At 48.5% G+C, this 19,860-nt stretch overlaps 1 protein-coding gene across 7 annotated transcripts in view; it reads left to right on the forward strand.

Moving 5' to 3' along the window:
- SRGAP2 (SLIT-ROBO Rho GTPase activating protein 2) overlaps window positions 1–19,860 on the forward strand; it is a 277,777-nt gene that overhangs the window by 182,352 nt on the left and 75,565 nt on the right. For all 7 annotated transcript variants that reach the window (XM_030887788.2, XM_004699842.3, XM_045298319.1 and 4 more), the window contains exons 5-7: window positions 6,630–6,692; window positions 15,223–15,438; window positions 16,199–16,327. In XM_030887788.2, coding sequence (XP_030743648.1) covers window positions 6,630–6,692; window positions 15,223–15,438; window positions 16,199–16,327 — 408 coding nt within the window. The remainder of the gene's footprint in view (window positions 1–6,629; window positions 6,693–15,222; window positions 15,439–16,198; window positions 16,328–19,860) is intronic.

The following is a 19,860-nucleotide window of genomic DNA, read 5'->3' on the forward strand; positions in this document are numbered from 1 at the left end:
TGATAACTGATCCCTTGGGCACCTCATGATCACACAGGCTGGTGTGCAGCTTTATCTTTCTCCCTTGGAGTGGCAGGTGGGTTTGAACCACTGACCTCATGGTTAGCAACCCAATGCTTAGCCCACAGCTATATCAAAACGTTGTCATTTTCGGAGTTCAGCTGCAAACCTGACAAAGTTCACATGGGTAATATCTGATGGAGTTTAATAATCTATGTGAAGAGAATGCTGCTATCAATTTTTATTCTTAGCCTTGAAAGTGCAGAGTTTTAGCCTAAACTAAAATTTTACCTCATTAATTCAGCAACTGAATGTTTTATAGCTACTGTGTACAAACAGTAGATTGAGTACCATGGAGTACAAAAACAGATGCTTAAGAAAGTTAGTAATTTGCTATGATTTTTGCTATAAACTGGAACCTAATTGAGAAACCATTTATGTTTCAGAAAGTGAATTTAGAGCCAAGCATTATGTCCTAGATTATGCCAACACTCTCTGACTTTTCTTTTTTAAGTATGGCTTTTGCCGCTGGGAGTGTTCACACCCATTAACGTGTGAGTGAAGGAACTACTAGTGAGATTTGTTTCTATGGGACTTTCAGGCCCAAGGGATTCTTTTAAGATGGAATGTGACTGCTTTGGGAGTCACTTATACTAAAGCAGTATCATTATAAGCTGAAATATCCATTAGTAACTTAGAAAAGCAGATTCAAAAAGAATATGTTTTATATGTAGTAGCTGGATTTCTTAAAATTGGATTTCTATTTCTGGAAAGCTGGAAACCATTTGACCTCAAACTGGCTTTGGCTAGAATACATTGTGTCCTGTTCAATTCCTGCTCAATGCCTTTGAGATGGAAAGAGTTGAATTCTGATGCGCTCAGACACCACGCTGATGTCCAACTCGGAGTAGATGGTGAACTGTTAAACCAGCTGGTTTGCATACTGCCATATTCACAGTCAAGCCACAGTGCCTGGCACACAGTTAAGTGTTCCATAAATATTTATTGTTGGACTCTGTATGGCCCAATCCCTAAAATACAGTCGTTTCCCCTCCTGCAGGGATTCATTAACTGGCCCTGCCTTGAAACGTCTGCTCAGGTATCATGAGAAGCCAGGGGCTTCAGTTCCTGCCTTGGCTAGTGAATCCCAGTCCTTAATCCATTGTTTGCTTCATTAAGTCCACAGTCACCATGTATCCAACCTTTTGAAGCCTTTATGAATGGGTTTTGCATAGTGTATTAGTGAAGTATGGCTAATTTTAAAAAGTAGATTAGAACAGAGTAGAAAACAATCAGGCTACACTGTCCAGAAGACATACTTTTGTTGTAGATGTACCCCCCACCCCTCATACACATGCCCTGCACCAGTTGCAACCAAAAAGGTATTTTCCCAGCATCCCCATCTTCAGAACGTAAAAGCACTTCAGGGGTCCCTCTCATGACAACTCTCAGCCTTTCTCTGTATTAAGTTTTGCAATTCAGTGTGTTTGTAGTTCATATGAGAGGGCTTCAAATGTACGTGGAAAATGGAATTAAAAGATAATGGAATTTTTCCTTACTTTTTGAAGCCGCCACATGTTGAGGATTCTCCAGAGTGTAAGAGGCTTACTAAGGGCTGCAGTGTGAGGAGCCAGCCTTCTGAGAGCCTTCGCGCCTTGGGGCGTTCCCTAAGGAGTGAATACTGACAGAAAGAGCCCTGTTGAGTATAAGCAAGGTAGTATGCTTTTGCAGGATGGCTTAGTGAGGTGAACTCTGCCGGTCGTTCCTGAGCTCTGACCTACCACATCACCACTCCCTGGATCAACATGCCCCAGCCCACTATCGCCCACCGCTGGCCCTGCTACCAAACAGCCATTCTTCTCAGCAGGGCCCTCTCCCCTAAGCACCTCAGGCAGGGTGCCAGCTTATGACACGTGGCCTCTTTGAAGTGGGGAGGGAGCACCCCTGAAACGGTCAGCCTATGTCTGGTGTGCCTTCTTCTTGCTGCCAGAGCACAATATAGGATCCGTGTCATTTCTTCTGCAACCTGGAAAAGTCGATTCCGTTTTGAATAGGATTTTGTGAGCGGTTGGGTCTCGGAAGTTCTTTGGAGTGGGAGGGAGGGGGCGCTAGCTCTGGCAGAAGGAGATACGTGCCCTTGGATATTGGATTCTTTGGTGGGGAAAGTGCTGACACAGGTGAAGCAGCAGAGAACTAAATGGCTCTACTGTTTGTACCTGCTGATAGACTAGGTCATGGGGAAGGGCTGAGATTAGCTCTCCCCACGTGGCACAGACATGCTTTCCTCTTTTTTCCTTTTCATATAACTAGGGGAGAATCTTGCGCCTATCAAATAATATAGCTCTATAGTGTCTAATAAGATAGCTATACAGCTTTATAGATATACAATAAACAATGGCCCCCCCACCGCTTTCCCAACTTGAGGAAGCACACGAGTACAGATCTAAATAAATAACTTAAGAATCCGGTCATGTCTCCTGATGAGGACTTTGATACCCTTTCATAATTGGTATTTTGGAGACATGCTAATAGATCTACTGAAGCTCAGGAAATGTACTGATGTAAAGAGATGCAGAGGTGTGTCCAGCCTGGTTAACAGGCTTCTGGGACGTTTTGGCGCAGCCTGATGTTTCCTGACATTTCTGCTGCCGCGTTTTTGCCATCTGTGTGCAAGTGTGGAGGTCTTGGAACGTGACAGTTTCGGAGAGATGAGGCCGTGCCTGTGAGCTCTGTTGTCTGGTGCCGCGATCTGCTGCAAAGGGAGGATTCCCTACCATTTGGTGAGCCCGCAGCTGGCAGGAGTTATCGCAATCACACTGTCTTCCGATCAGCCCCGCCTCAGCAGCTCCCCCCTCCCCCCCTCGAAACCAACTCCGGCCCAGCGGTTGTGGTGAGTTTCAGGCCGAGATCGCAGCCTCTGCACCCCATCTCCCCACCCATCCCATAGAACGAGCCCTGACCACCAGCCACATCTCTTTTCTAAATTTAGGCATTTTTTCAGGCAAAGATTACTGTACAAACATTTAAGAGAAGAACTTTGCCCAAAGTAATTTTTTGTGCCCCCACCCGGACTTCTCTTTGGCTTCCTGCAATGTTTAGATGACTCATTCTCTTCCAAGAAATTTTAAAGAAAAGAGATGCAGGCTGTGTGTGCACAAAGGTGGCTCTGTAAATGCTGTTGCCTTTCCTGCTGCCCGAAACCCCTGGCTTTTTTATAGGGAGCGGAAAGGCTGGGAAGCTTTCATTGTCATGTGCCTGGCCACCTCAGGTTTAGCTCTCTGGGGAATAAATGTCCCTCTTGTCTTTGGGCGGGTCCGGAGCTGCTTCCCTTCTCTGGCCACTGCTCCGCAGCGCCAGCAGGGGCCTTGCCCTCCCCCAGAGGCAAACGGGCAAGGTTTCTGAGTTAGAGGACAGACTGACGGACGGCCAGCGTGGCCTATTCTCTGTGAAAGGAGAGGCACTGGCTATTTCCTGCCTCCCTTCCAAATCTGCCCCCACTTGCTGCAGGCATTCTGGTGTGTTCCCACTGCGCCAGCGCCCCGTGTCCCCAGCCCGCCTGTCGCCGCAGGGCGCTCCTACCGAGCAGTAAGCCAGAACCGCTGCAGCAGCCTGTTCAAATAAACAGAGATAATAGTTGAGTGCGTGTCTTTCTCCCAACTAATCAGTACACGAAAGGAAACATCTGCCCGGGCTTAATTGTTATTTTATGGGTTCTGCCTTTTCTACTCCCTCCCTGGGAGCTAAGTTGTTTGAGTTACGGGTAAAGCTGCAGGGTAGATCCATGGGACCCTGTCCCAGTAACCTCTGCCACTTTAACAAGAAGGTGGTGGTGGTGAGGATAACGGAGAGACTGGGGGGCGCACGGGGGGGTGGGGGTGGGCGGGACACTGGGCTGGGGGCAGCAAGGCGGTGGGAAGTGATACTCTTGTTCACTTCCTGGCCGTTTTTGCTGACTCTGGGGCTGGTGTTGAGTCATTTCGCCTCACTTCACCTCCTTGGGCCTCCTAGGCGCCCGGTGCGATGGAGAGGCTGGCATGAGAGCTGTGAAAGGCAGTGGCTATCTGCAGTGATTGACATCATTGGCAGAGGGACCTCTGGGGAAGGTTCATTTAAGATTGACCAAGTGCCCCTGATCCCGCACAGCCCCACAGTGAGAGAACCTGCTTGTTTTCCTGTTATCGTCTCTTATCTGCCATGAAACCAACCACAAGTGTGAACTACAGGGTGTGTGTGAATCTGATACAGACCCTGGATCAGGCAAAAGGTCATGTGGAACTGCAGGGTAGCAGAGGTTGGAAAAGACCTTAGAGATGTTTTACCCTAAGCCTTCCGTTTTATGGAAGTTAAGAAGAGGCCTAGAATGATTAACCATGTCACCCAAAGTTGCCCACTTGGTGATGGAGGAGCTGCAGATAGAAGGGCAGTCTACTAATGGCTAATCTAGGGTTCTTTGCCATCCCTCTCCCACTGCCACCTGTGAAAAATCCTGCCTACTCAGGACAAAGGGCACGCAGATTAGTTCACAATGGATACCTTACAGAAAAATGACAGACCGCAGATGAAGAATTTTAATAGCCTATAAGCTTGTTGGGAGGGGGGAAAAAGTTCCAGTTCACTAGAATCGAAGGATTGCAATTACAATAAGATAGCACATCAGATTTTGAAGATTAAAAAGGGCGGGGGGAGGGGAATAAGCAGTCTTATATTGCTGCTGGTGGTATTTTTAAATGAGTGCAGTTTTCTCAAAGGTAATTTAATATATAAATGAGTAGTCTTGCAATCAGTAGTTGCTCCAGGGAATAAATGTCCCCTTTTCTTTCAGAAAGAGCCCTGGTGGTGTAGTGAGTTACACATTGGGCTGCTAACGGCAAAGTCAGCAGTTCAAAACCACCAGCTGATCTGAGAGAGAAAGATGAGACTTTCTGCTCCTGTAAAGAGTTACAGTGCAGAAACCCACAGGGACAGTGCTGCTCTGCCCTGTAGGGTTGCTATGAGTTGGAATCCACTTGAGAACAGTGAGCTGAGTTGAAATTGGTCTGGGGGCAGATCTCCCTAGCAGCTTCCCTTCTCTGTCCAGCTAACAGTGGCCTGCTCAGCAACCCTTCCTGGGCCCTTGGAACTGGGCTCCCCAAAAGGCACACACACTACCAAGGTCTGAATTAGAGATGGATTCTAGGAGAAAATAATGAAAGGTGTGTGCATAAGTTGTATACAAAATAACAATGTAGCATTGTTACTACAAAAAAAACACAGAAGCAAAGTAAATGTCCAAGAAGGGGGCCTACATCAATATTATGCATTCTAATATTACTGAAGAAAAAAAAAACAGGGGAAAATGTTCAGAGTAGGCATGTAAGTGAAAAAGTTACTTTGTGTGTGTAATTCTGATTTTTAAAATGAATAATGAGAGAAGATGAAAAGAATTTACATCAAAGCCTCAAGTGGTGGTTTTTTAAGTGGAGAGAATTAAGAATTATGTTTGTTTTCTTTTAAAAGACCTTTTACAGTCTATTGGTTTCAGTAAACCCATACTTCAGAAAAGTGGGTCAGAGCAGGAGCTCGGTGAGGGACCACCTCATTCTGAGTTTTCCTTCTCTGAGAGCCCCCCACCCCAACCCCAACATACACACACACATCCTGGCTTTCACGGGTTTCCCTGGATCGCTTTTATTGCTAGGAGGAAAAAACAAACACTGTTTAAAGCCATGCATCTTGCAAAAGCAAAGTCTTATGTTTTATGTTTCTGACATAGAAGGCCTTATTTTCCTCTTTCTTTTTGGCCTGGGTGCTGAGCTCTGCCGGGCAGTACCCTACCTACTGTTAGGTGCGTGTTGTTGGTATCTGGGTTCTTATTGGGAAGAATTAGAAGGAGCTGGCAGGGGATGAAGTAAAGACTGCCCCACAGGGACCCAGTAGTGCCTATCAGTGTTACCCCTGCTCTCTCGGACGTGAACAGGAGGGGCTCTCTTTCCTTGCTGCTTCCTTGGTCTCTGTACGTCTGTTCTTTCTCTGTAGATAGGTGCCAGTGCTGGGTGGCAGCGGCTAGGAATCAGGATCAACCAGTTGGAGAAGCCGTAATAGCTACAATCAGAAGGGAGGAACAGTAGCTAAGCTGGCAGCCTGTCACTGCTGAGGTCCCACACTGTCCTGGGGGTCTGGGTTAGAAATCAAGCAAATAAGAGGTTTAGTTCTTCCCACCTGGAGTTTCGTATTCTGTTAGGTACCTGAACTCCCTAATGTGTGGCTTTCTCTTCCTTCTTCCGTCCTATTTCACATCTTCCCTCCCTCCCCAGTCCTCTGGAATGCGTGTCTCTCCTACCAACAGTTGCTAGGTAGCATGTGGCTTTCAGCCCTGATCCCTGGAGACCATTTGAAAAACCAAAGGCTACCACCCGGTTTCCGCACCGCAGGACTGCCTTTGCTAAGCTCTAGAAGGAGCCGCTTCATTTTATTAAAACTCTTTGAGTAATCTGACCATAATTGGGTCGGATCTGAGTGGTTATCTGATTTGCTAGGTTAAATAATGGCCCTTAATTGAGTCTGTGTTGTTTGGAGAGCCAGGACTGCTCTTGCCTTGGCTGCCCCCTCCTTTTGTTGCCCAATTAACCTCCATTCCTCTTTCCTTGCAGAGTAAAGAAGTCGGCCAGCAGCTCCAAGATGATTTGATGAAGGTCCTGAACGAGCTCTACTCGGTAAACCAGCTGGGCGGCCGGGCTCTCTCACCAGCAGGGGAAGCAGCCTTTGGGAGCGTGGGGCTCTGGGCACATCAGCAACAGAACTAGACTGAGCTTGGTCCCCATGGGGGGGGTGACCTCCCCACCCATCCCCCTCTCTCTTGTCCATGCTTATTTTCCAACTCAAATGAGCCAAAACACATTTCCCCAAAATAAGAGTCCTCCTCACCTCTGCAGGCAGGCTCGGTCTGGCTTCATTTGAGGTAAAATCCCTAGAGATCAACCAAGGGCCTACATCCCCAACACAACGGACGCCAACACAGCCAACCAGGAACCCCGGGTCTCACGGCAAGCGACAAGGCCTGCGTGGCACCACTGGCCCATGCCCAGTGGTAAGGATCCAATGTTAAAGGTTGTGCATCAGATCTTGGGTGATCTGCTCTGGAGGGAAGCAGCATGCTCAGAGCCCCCAGTATCACTGGCCAGGCCAGGCAAGAGAACTGTGCACCAGCTCGCAGCTGGGCTTCTCTGAAGGCCAGACCTTCATGTAGAGGCAGGCTGCTGGCCTGGACAAGACCCCGTCTTTTCTGAGTTGACGAGTGCTTCAAGTTCATGGTGCCTGAGGCGGATGCGCGTTTCCTCTTGCATGGGGGGAAAGTGGGGAGTGTTCCCTCAGCCGTGTTTCATTAGTTACCAGTAACACATGCTTGAACACACACACACACACACACACACACACACACACACACACACACACACACACACACACACACACACACACACACACACACACACACACACACACAAATATGCCTGTTGCCACTCAGGGACGGTTGCAGTTGCACAGCCCGGCCCTGTGGGGTCCCTCTCTCTCTCCTGCAGGGTTGTGGCCACCCTCTGTATCTTGCAGGGTTGCACCATCCTGTTTTGGAGATGGAATTGCTTTCCATTGTTGGCTTGCTTGCCCGTTCGCTGCCTTTTTTCTTTTCTTCTCTCTTTTTAATTCACAGGAAGAACAGGCCGGGGTGACATGCTTCACAGGCATGTGGGATCAGAGAATTCCGTGTTCTTGATCCAAACGCCTAGGTGTGGCCCTTTAGTCGTGGCAACTGTTCAGTGAGTCAATGTGGCTTGTAGTCATCTGACCAGTCCCCAGTGCTGCTCGGCTTGGCGGGCTCTCTGCTCTGAGAGCTGTTCCCTTCTGCAGCCCCAGAGATAGATAGTGCCCGTTGGTTCAGCTTCCCGATCTGCCTTTCTTTTCATTGAAGCTAAGACTATGAGAAAAACAGAAGCACCTTGGTATGAACCATTTTCCAGGCTGGTTGAGTTTCCAGAGCCCTTCCTTTTTCATGCTTGACTTCTGCTGTGTAATTTTAGAGCATCTTCTATGCACCAGGAAGAGCGATTGCTCCTCTCTCTGGGCAAAGGAGTCACTAAGATAGAAAATGACATCATAAGAATCCTTCTCTTTTCCCTTAAGCGGCTTCCCCATCATGCCGGCGCACACTCACAGACAGCCTGTAAGGCAGAGTGGAGCTGCCCCTCAGTGCTTCTGAGACTGCCCACCATATTTACGGGAGAGGCCTGCTTCATCTCTTCCCAACATTGTGGCTGGTGGGTTTGAATCGCCAACCTTCTGGATAGGAGTACAATGCTTAACCTGCATCACCCAAGCTTTCTAAACATCCCACTGCTATCAAGTCAATTTCAACTCACAATGACCCCGTAGACCCAGGAGAACTACTCCACAAAGTCTCCAAGATTGTCATTCTTTATGGAAACAGACCACCTCATCTTTCTCCCATGGAGTAGCTGGTGGGTTTGACCACTGCTGGATTCAGTCAGTAGCCCAAGGCCTACCTGACAGTCCCACAGCGTCTTCTCAAACTCCAAACCAAACACACAAGCATCGAGGCCATTCCCACTCATAGACGTAGGCCTCTACTGTTTGCATATGTGCCTGGGAAGATAGAAGGTTGGATAACCAATAAACCCCAACCAGCATAGGAAGAACACTAGCCAGAGGTCTGTTGGCTTTTACCCAGACTCCTTAGAGTGAGGAAAAAACTCTGGACTTGTTACATGGGCCAGAGGAGAGAGTAGCTGGCACTTCCTCCTGTAGCCTTCACCAAGTCCAGTGTTGGCCAGCTGCGTGGGCAGCCCACTGTGAGGCCACAGCCAATGCGCCAGGCAAGTCCTCCCAGTCATGTTCACATAGAGAATTGGCATCGCTGCCATGAGATCAGTTGCTTATAAACTGTCCAAGACTTAGCCAGAGAGGGATTTTTTTTCCCCAGTAGCCAATCAAAATGAGTAAACAGTAGAGATCGGAAAAATTTCAGAGTTGGTAGACCTATGGTAGCAGGTGAGTTCACTCCCCTCAACCCCAGCCACAGGGCAGTATCTGGAGACCATAGTTCAAGGGAGAGGGTGGGGTTCTGACAGCTAAGGGAGGCCAGGGGTGCTGTTAACACCCTACAGGGCCCTAGACAGTCCTTTCCTTCCCCACGACAAGCCCAAAATAGTCATGCCCAGATTGAGAAACTCTGACTAGAGGTTCCTGAATTCAGCAAGCGAGATTGTGTCCTGCTTTGACCACCAGCTGCGTGACTTGAGGATAATCTCTAAATTCTACAATCCTGGGATCTTGAATACCACATAGGGATATGCCTATTTCCTAAGGGTTGCTGCCTTCATTCTGAGGGTTGACTGAGGGAGGTGCAGGAGTCATACTTCTGGAAATAGCCGACAACAGTCGAGTCCAATGAGCTTACAGCTTCTACAAGACCATTAGGAAGTTCCAAGAATAGCAATAGAAGTTATATCTTCTAGAGGGCAAGGTCAATTTAGGAGTAGGCTGAATAGGACCCTGGGAGTGGGGTTAGAACTGCCCCATTTCACTGGGGACTGCTGAGTTTCCTGGGACACAGACTGGCAGAGCTGACACTGGGAAAGTCCCGGGGAAAGCCATGATTCGTCACCGTGCAGGAGATCGCGGGTTCATTGAGTGGGCACTTGGATCTCCGTGTGCTATCTTTGGACATTGCTTGCTCAGAGGAGTTGGAAGAGAGCTTCAGGAAGTTGCAGAAGAGATGCTGTGCCTCTTGGTTTCAGGACCGTGTAGGCAATAAAAGTTTCCTGTGAGCACTGGAAAGAGGAAACCAAAGATAGTTTTCAGCACTCTGTTGGCATCCCATCTTTGCCCAGTGCCCACCAATACTGCTTTTTGGGGGACTGATTACCCAAGGGCTGGTAATTTAATGACTTTGGAACCTGAATTCCAAGGGTAAGTGCCCAGGTGTGAACAGACAGGAGATGGCAAACAAAGAAGGCCTGCACACAGTATTTGCATAAAAATACCAGAAGGTGCCACAGAAAAGACGGACGAAGTGGTGAGAATTCTTTCCGTGTGTGCACAGAGGAGGGGCGCTGAGCTCAGGGTCCTTGAAGGGACACTTGAATGGAGTCTGAATTAACAAGGGCTCTCTCAGTGTTTTCTTGAGTGTTCCTTTTTTTGTAACATCCTGCTCTTGTTTCAGGTTGAAGTAGCTTTTCATTTCCCATTTGTCTCCTTGGGGATATTATTGATGGGTTGTTATTAGACGTTTTCTCACAGTCCCTTGTTTCTGTCGTAATCTTCCACATTAGAGATTTCCCTCAATGGTCTAGCAATTCTCAGCTTAGCTGTCTGCTCATGTTTTTTTCAGGACAACATTGAAAAGCTGACCAGAAGCTCTGTGTTAACTGGCCATCCGAGTAGCATGAACTAGCGAGGCCTTGTCCGTGGAGAATTGCAGATAGCTGTATTTCTGAGTCGTGAACTCTGCTAACTGCACCTCTGAAAGCTGAGTTGAGGCAAGGCCTGGAATGTCCCTCTTGTTCAATATATAATTTCCTGTTGACCCTCCTGTCTTCAGTTCAGGGCCCTTACCCAGCCCCTAGCTAGCCAGTCTGGACTCTGTAAGAGAGTAGACCTCAAGTTTGTCTGTGATGGTGGGAAAGGAGAGGGGGTTTACAGTTCTTAAACAGATTCCCATCATCTCGCTTGTTTTCAGTTTCACCTCCATGCTACTAAAAGGAGCCCTTGGTGGCACTGTGAGTTAAGTATAGGGCTGCTAACCAAAACGTCAGCAGTTTGAAGCTACAGTCACTCCGCAGGAGAAAGATGAGGCAGTCTGTTTCCAGGAAGATATACAGCCTTGGAAACCCTATGGAGAAGTTCTCTGTCCTGTAGGATCTGCTCTGAGTCAGCTCAACCACAGTGGGATCATGCCACGGCCTCGGGTTCCTCACAGGCTCCTGCCATGTAGCAGGTTGATTTGGGGCTGTGCCCACATTTGGGGAAGGATTCGGTAAGTTACTGACCACCTGCCCATCCCACCTTTTTCATGTTCTACTTCTATTCATCATACATTCAGAATTTTAAAAATACTTTTGTCTTCTTACAGTGGGGTTTGGGCAGCGTCAGAGCTAGGTGCATGAACTCAAAATTAGTTTTTCAAAAGAGAGTGATAGGCCTTTTAAAACTGAGAGTGTAGATTTCTGAGGTTTTCCCCTCTAATTTCTTCATGTCTCAGCTTGGCGTCCCTCTTTGCCCAGTTGTTTAGGCGTTGCTTGTTCAAGCTGCAGCCTCGAAGCACCTCAATCTTCCCTTGGGCGGGGGGACTAGGAATTGCCCACGGTGGTTCCACAGAGGAGGCTTGGTGTCACTGGGCCCCCGCAGGGATGGGGAGAACATGCCCACTCTCCCCACTGTGGAGGAGAGCGCGTGAGAAGCAGGAGTGGCGCCTGCGCTTGCTCAGGAATGCACCGTTTCTGACAAGGGGTGGGGGGCGGGGTGGAGCGTTTCACTCTTCCCAGGACAAGAGTGCACTTTGAGTTCTTCCAAGGACTGGAGCCTTGTTTTAAATGGTGGTTTTTCTGACTTTGTTGTCTTCTTCGCACTGTGTCTTTGAGCTTTGGGGGGGTCTCCATGTTCAGTCTCAGCGTTTCCTCTTTACATTGTTCACGAGCTGGGCTGTCACTTTCTTTACCGTCTTCACTTTGATGGCTGCCCCACCACCTTCCATGCAGTCCCTTGGTCAGAACTTCCCACCACCCTTCTTCAGCCAGGATGGTGTTGCTTTCCACTGCTGAGTGCACCTGGAGACCTGGGGCGTGACACAGTACTCAGACGAGCCTCCCCATGCTGCTCGTCATTAAATAGCGCTGCTCCCATGCTTAGTGTGAGCGTCTTCTCCTTGTAGGACATGGCCTCAGGCTCAGAATAAGGTGAAGCCGGTTCGAGACAGTCTTCCTCCGAAATGGGGCATCACTTAGATTCTCACATACTTGGATTTGCTCTGTATCCCAATATTATTTTCTCCACAGTTTTATTGACATATAAGTCACACATAGTGCAATTCAATAGTTCAGTCATATGAAACAGTTTCTGCTTTCTCGACCTCCTCGATAGTGGAAATCATTATCACCATCAATTTTAGAACATTTTCTTCTTTCTTGGGCTCATTGTTGTCCCCTCTCCATTTCCTCACAACGTCCCTTGCCATTACCCGAGGAAACTATGAATCCAATTACTGTCGCTACAGATGTACCTATTCTGGAGTTTATATACAGAAGCACATACAGGACAAAAACCAACGACACAATGATGGCAAAATAAAACAGAAAAACCAACGGGAAAGAAAGCAGGCAACATTAACCACCGGAACAAATTCACAGTGGGTCAAATGCAAGCTGCAATGTGAAGGTGCCCCATTTCCGTCTAACCGCATCTGCAGTAACCCACTCTGCCCTGCACTGTCTGACGGCCCCAGGACTCTAGAGGCCACATCTCTCAAGGACAAGGGTATCCACAAGGTCCTGTGGAGATCGGTTCATCCTTGGCACTGCGGATGTGTGGGCTTGGATAATTCTGTGATTGGAGTGACCATCCTGTCGCACCCCTGGCCTCCAGCTGCCAGTTGCAAACCCCTAGATTTGACACTTCAAAATGCCTCCAGAGACTACCCAGTGTCCCCAGTGGGCTGCTGGGCCAACGTCCATCCCTCAGGGAATGTCCTATCTCTTCAAGATACTCTGGGTAGGCTTCTATGATTTCAGACCCTTAGCAAGCAAACTTGTACATGTTCAGCTTCTGAGCACCTCTTGTCATGAGTAGACAGTTTGTTGGCTACCAGGAATGGACCAATGCCCAGCCCGTATTGAGTTACTAAGGGAAAGTAAGATGTTTTCCTAACTGCTGAGGCGGGCTTCAATAACTGGGCATTCTTACGGTACATCCTTTAGAAACCAGTGTGAACAAGACCACCCTTGTTAGATAGACCACGCAAACTTTCTATATGTTCAGTTATGATCACCTTTCTTCCCTGTAACCCAGCTCCAGTCCTATACAAAGGACCCCTGGTAGTGTAGTGGGTTACGCGTTGGGCTGCTAAGCAGTCAGCAGTTCAAAGCCACTAGCCGCATCCCCAGTAAAAGATGAGATTTGGTACTTCCATAAAGAGTTTCCACCTCAGAAACCAAGGGAGTTCTACTCTGTCTTATAAGACTGAATGGCAGCGAGTTTGGTGTTACGAGTTTGAGTCTTACACAGAGGAGGGGCAGTGTAACTTTGTAGCTAGGAATGTGGACTTGGAGTCTGACAGACCTGCGTTTGAATCCTGCTTTTGTCATCTACCGAAGGGATCTGGTGGCCCTGTGGACTAGGTGTTGGGCTGTTAGCTATAAGGCTGGCAGTTCAAGCTCATGACTGGGCATGATGACCATTTTAAGCCTCAGTTTGCTCATCTGTAAAAGTAGAACTAGTCTCACTGAGGATTTAATGAAGCCAAGTTCATAAAGCACTTGGCATGAGGTACATACTGACCACGTGTAGCCATCACTGTTATGTCCCCTCCTCTGTTGTTCACTCCGCTCTTCCCCGATCCCTCCACTTTCCCAGTCCCCTCAACAAAATCTCCTGGCATCACAGTGCCAGCACTCTTGAACTTCAGATTACAATAACACATGGTAGCAGCATTTTAAGTCCAGAGAGAAATCGAGGCTCCTGTGTTTCAGAAACAGCTCTCTGGAGGGAGGAGTGTGGCAGAGGAAGATTTGAAAGGAACATCTAGTTTCCTGTTTCTCGGCCTCCTTGTTCATGGGAATGCTTTGATGAGAAATTAGCAAGCGGACGCACCTCTGTGCTTTGGTGCTTCACCCCTGCTATGGCCACCCCGGTTGCACTTGCTGTGGGTTTTCTTTCTTCCCTGGCTCTTAGCTGAATCACTGTGTGTTAGGGTTCTCTAGAGAAACAAAACCAGAATGCTAGTAAATTTATTTATTTATATATATTTATATATATACATATATATACACACGCACATATATATATATACACACACTATATATATTTACACAGATATATAGATAAATAACATAAGAAATAAACAGTTAATTAAATTCTCAAGCAGTATAAATGGCTCAGTGCAACTCACTCCCGTGAGACAGTTGTGAGACACTGGCAGTCCTTCAAGTCTTGAGGGCCACCAGGTAGTCCTCTGTAGAGCATTTCAGGCTATCCAGGCACAGGCAGCAAACAGCAAGGCAGGTCATCAATAGTCAGCCAGATGACAGGGTCCGACAGTCCCCAGCTCAAGAAATGTAAATTCCAATGGTGTGGCAAAGCAGGTCTTGAAGGAACCTCAAATTACAGTGACCCAGTCCATGGGTTAGGTGTCCCACAGGTAGTGTAGCTTGCAAATTGAGGCAAAGAACAAGCAAGGCAGCTGCACACTGGTCCAATGACCAAAGAGCAAGAGACAAGCTGAGCCCTTCAATTAATCCCGCATGTGTTTATCAGCTAGGTTGGCACAATAAACTAACTACCTCACACTGTGCTGGTCTACAGTGCCCATGGGTTGTGGTCCAGATCCTAGGACTGCTACCAGGCTAAAAGGAGAGGCCTGCCGGCACAGCACTGGGCCCAAGGCTGGGAATGTGCCCTGGGCTCAGCAAGTGGAAGCTGACATTGTTACTGTGGCTGCTGCTCTAGTGGAGAGGGTTTTGCTGTTTGATCAGGACAAAGCAGAGCAGACGGCCCCCCAGAATGCCAGACCAGTATAAAGCCTTTTCCTCACTTTTAGGTTCTAAAATAAGCAAAGCATACAGACTCCTCCTCCACAGCACTGCCTTTGGTTCTTAACCAGCCCATGCATGCTACAGCAGCATGGCTTCCTATCCACTCAGTACTGGGAAGCCATGGAAAGCCCTTGGCTGCTAAGAAGAGCCATGTTTTACCAATGATAAGGAACAGGAATAACTGATACATGGTGGGCATGCTGCCCTGCCTAAGACATGCTGACTTCGTCCAAAGCCCGCTTCCCTGTGCCGGCATAGTCTTTATTGATGGCGCTTACCTAACCAAACACTTTTGGACTTTGCCCTTCAGGGTCTGAGGACACTGTTCAGTGGCAGGCAGAGGTCCCTTGGAGTCTGTTCGTCTGTAAAGCAGAGAATTGACCCCATTGGCTTGACCTTTAGGGACGCGGGCGGGGGTGTCTTGCAGGTCATGAAGACATATCACATGTACAATGCTGACAGCATCAGTGCTCAGAGCAAACTCAAGGAAGCGGAGAAGCAGGAGGAGAAACAAATTGGCAAATCGGTCAAGCAGGAGGACCGGCAGACCCCTCGCTCCCCTGACTCCTCGTCGAACGTTCGCATCGAGGAGAAGCACGTCCGGAGGAGCTCGGTGAAGAAGATTGAGAAGATGAAGGAGAAGGTAGGTGTGCTTGGACAGCAGGCGGGGTCGTGTCTGATTGCTATGGGGAGCCAGTCTGATAGGAGCATCCTCATAGGTGCCCTGAAGAGCAGAGCAAGGGAGCAAGGTGAGCCCTAGTAAGGGAGAAATCCTAGTTATTGGAAGTTGTCAACCTCTAGCCTGGGGGCGGGGATCATCCAGCCATTTAAGGACAAGAAATCCAGCCATCACATGGGGTGAGTGAATTAGCTGTTTGACCACTAGGGCTTGCGAATGATGTAACAACTGTCCCAATGGTTCTTGGCAGAGTAAAGGTTCCAGGCCCTGCTCTCTCAGAGAAATGAGAACCGGTAGTCGTCCTCCCCAGTCCGTTTTCTAAACAGAGCCAGTTAGCCCTACTAGTGCTGGGGCATTTGTGGGGTCGGGGGAGGAGGGTGTAGACAGTTTGGCTTGGGATGTCAGGTGTTCAGGGTCAGGGGTAGGGAAACTTCTTTTGGGTGACAGCGAATGCCAGGACAGAGCCTGGCGTTTGCAGAGAGAACCAAAGTGGGGCACGACTCTGACACAGGGCGCCTCGTTAACCTTTCCTGCATCGATCTACATTCCGAGCCAGAATCTCATTACACAGAATTAGAACCCAATCTATGGCAGATGCGCGTTGGGAATAGCAGCATAATGTGGTTCTGGGATGTACTGTACTTTCATCGCTCCGAGAAAAGCCTTTCCTTTTCAAAAAAAAAAATTTTTTTTTAAGTAAAATTGAACACTGTTCCCTTTTCAGCGCCAAGCCAAGTACACGGAGAATAAGCTGAAGGCCATTAAAGCCCGGAATGAGTACTTGCTGGCTCTGGAGGCAACCAATGCGTCTGTCTTCAAGTACTACATCCACGACCTGTCGGACCTTATTGATGTAAGTACTTAAAGCCAGGCCTCCAAGGGCACCTCTTTCGCAGCACTGGAACCCCGGTCTGCGGCACCCCCCTTGCGTTGCTCAGCGACCTCGATATCTTTGGAATAGTTATGAAGATAGCAGCCACCGTCTATCAGGGGCTTGCCGGTGACAGGAGAAACACTTCACACATCATCTCGTGGAGTCCCCACTTCCCCATTTTGACAGCTTGACATTCAGAGAGTCTGGGCTCACTCACCCAGAGTCAACTGATCGTAATGGAGACATTTGCACCTGAGTCTGATCCCAAACCCATGCTCATAATCATTCTATCCTTCAAACCCATGCTCATAATCATTCTATCCTTCAAACCCATACTCATAATCATTCTATCCTTCCACCCCAAAGAAATAGTCCCTTAGACCAGCTACTCTATAAAAGTTAGTGGCAAGAGTTGAAAAGACTGCTCTTGTTGACATTTGTAAGACAGTAATACTTCTTAATTCCATCTGGATTGATTGTCACATCACCCATATAGGTAAATATTATAATCTCTGATTTGTGCTTATGGAATCTAGGGGCCCACGGGGTTGCACCACCCATTAGGATCTTGATCTGGCGGATTTCTAGATGCCCTGAGATCTGGCCTATTCTTTCTGAAATGAGGTGCAAAGGCGGTTGGGAAGATGTGTGTGATCTGCGTTGGGCAGCCACACGCACTTGACCAGTAGCCAAAGGATGGCGATTTCAACCCACCTAGAGATGCCTCAGAAAACAGTGTGGCCATTGACTTCCAAAATACCCGCCATTGACAATCCTATGAACGGAGCGCATTCCTGCTCAGCACGCATGGCGTCACAGTCAAAACGGACTCAACCACAACCAACCACACGCCACAAAGGATAAGCCCTTTGTCTTTGGGCTTCTAGGTCTGCCCCGGGCTCCTTTTCTCCTGCTGCTTCCCTGAGACCTTAGAGTTGAGTCTGGGAGCCCTCTCCGTGTAGGACGTGAAGTGGCCTGTTTCTGAAGCAGCCCTGATTGAAGCCACATAAACACCCTTTCTCCCTCCCTCCCAGCCATCGACGGGAGGGCCCAGGCCCTGGCTGATGTGCCGTCTGCATCCCCGTCTCTCTGACTGAGGCTTGGCGTGGGCCTCCAGCTCTCAGCAGACGGACCTTGCAAGAGTGTCTGCCTTGGTTTCTCCTCAAGCAGACCTGCCATCACACCTGCTCATCGTGTGGGGTTCTGGGTTCTGGTCTGAGACTCACTCACTGTTACATAACCAACTAGGTCACCTGGGGCCGTCACTTAACTCCCCTGGACTGCTGCCCATTCCTGTTTCATCTGGTCTCTTATCAGGGTTGCTTGGGAGCTTTTCTAAGCTCAAGTCGTGTCTCTTCACCCAGGCAGTTTGGATTCCCTGGCTGTCAGCCTCCTAATGCCCCCGGTGTCATCGTCTCCCTGGGTAAACGGAGCCCTGAGTCCAGCTCAGGCGCCTCTTTGTTCTCTCCGCTTGTTGATGCCAATCTGAACACTGTCCTTCAATGGAGGTCAAAGCCCTAAACAAGATCCTTTCTGCCTCCTCGGAGGGACAGCCCCTCACTGTTGGGAGAGAGGCTTGTTCTCAGCACGAGGGAGATAATCAGTGATTTCTTAGGCTCGTTTTTGGCTTATCTGGCACCCAGACCGTCCAGTAAGCCGCACCTCTCCCTCTGGTGTGTCCTTCCAGGGCCCCTTTCCCACCCCTTGCCCCACAGCGCTGACCTCAGCCAAGAAAGGGCTACTGATGGATGAGCCACAACCTGTGCAATCCACAGACCCTCGTATCAGGTATGAGCCACAATCCAAACCCAAACCAGTTGCTAGCTCGCTGACTCTACCTCATGCCTCCCCCCTCCACGCCCCGTGTGCCAGAGTAGAGCAGTGCTCTACGGGGTTTCAGTGGCTGGATTTTTGGAAGCACATGGAGTCCACCATTGAGCAGATTTGAACCTCCAACCTTTTGGTTGGCAGCCGAGCTCACTAACTGCTTGTAGCAGGTGTTTTAAAGTCAATCCGAGAAGCAAGCTGTTTCCGACCTTGCTCTCATCATTTGAGTTTGTGGTGGTGGTCGTCTGTAAGTGTGCTAAGTGTGCCAAGAGCCTAATTCTGACGAACCATAAAGAAGCCATTCTCCCCTCCCCCAGCCTGGGTGCGGGTCTAGGTTACCATGGCTAAGTCCAGCTTGGCAGCCTTCCCGGCCATGTGGGTAGTGAAGCTGCTCTTGTTTCCGGCTGCGATGCTTTTGTTGTGCCTTGTTATATCCTGTTTGTTTGTTGTTTGCTTCAGTTCGCTCTTCCTCCCTGGGGCAAGTAGTTACTCTCTTTAAAAGGGGGGTTGGGAGCAGGGGGGTGTGATATAATTATTCTGCACTGTAAATGTTTAGTAATTTGTGGGGAGAGTGGTGTCAGGCACTGACTGCCACCAAGTCAATTCTGACTCACAGCGACCCTACAGGACAGGGTAGAACTGTCCCTGTGGGTTTCTGAGACTGCCGCTCTTCCAAGAAAGCCTCATCATTCTCCTGAGGAGCAGCTGGTGGTTTCGAACTGCTAGCCTTGCCATTAGAAGCCAGATGCACTGCCCAAGGCTCCTTCACTATGGGTACAGAAAGGAATAAGAGTGTCTGTTTGGCCTGGAGAGTTTCGTATCTGCACAATCAGATCCTGTCTATGAAACTAGGCAACTGCAGTGCCAGAGGTGAGCACAGGGGGCGTTAAGACTTTTTCAAACTGTAGATGTTGACTCTCATTAGGGGCTTTGACCCATTTTTCATAAATTAATAGAGTAAACCCGAGTGTATCGCATTCCCCATTTCCCCACAGCCATTGAGTCAATTCTGACAGCAATCCTGTATGGGATTTCTGAGGCTAACCATCTTTATGAGAGCAGACGTCCCTGATCTAAGGTTACTTTGTACTTTTTGAAGCTGTAATTTGTGGGGGTGAGGGTGCAGGTATACATGCACGTATGTAACAGGTGTTGCAATACAATATTCACTTTCTACTGAGTCGGGGGTTCAGAAAGCCCTGAGAGCAGAGCCACTCAGGACAGAGGAACAGAAGAAGCTGCTCCCCAAGGGCAGGCCCCAAATCTTCCCTTTTCATAAGTAGCCACCAGCACTAATGTTCGTTGAGAAAAGGAAGGAGGAAGAGAAGATAACTTAAATCAAGATTATTTGGGGGGCCTTTTAAATATATATATTTTTAATTAAGGTACAGTTTTCATACAATGACTTGTTACCGTTTGGAGAACTTTGAGAAACCCATATAAAAAGCCCTAGTAGTGCTAAGCATCGGACTGCTAACCCCAAGGTCGGTGGTTCAAATCCACCAGTCACTCCATGAGAGAAAAATGAGACTATAAATGAGGCTGCTCTTTTAAGTTTTGGAAACACTAACGAGAAGTCTGCTCTGCCCTCCAGCATGGCTGTGCAGCAGAATCAGACTCAACAGCAGTGGTTAAGTTGGAACCTACATCTCTTAGCAAGCTACAGAATATTGTCAGCCCCTCAG

The sequence above is a fragment of the Echinops telfairi genome, unplaced genomic scaffold, assembly GCF_000313985.2.
Source record: "Echinops telfairi isolate 266 unplaced genomic scaffold, ASM31398v2 ScPeMD7_7424;HRSCAF=8462, whole genome shotgun sequence".
Lineage (NCBI taxonomy): Eukaryota > Metazoa > Chordata > Mammalia > Afrosoricida > Tenrecidae > Echinops > Echinops telfairi.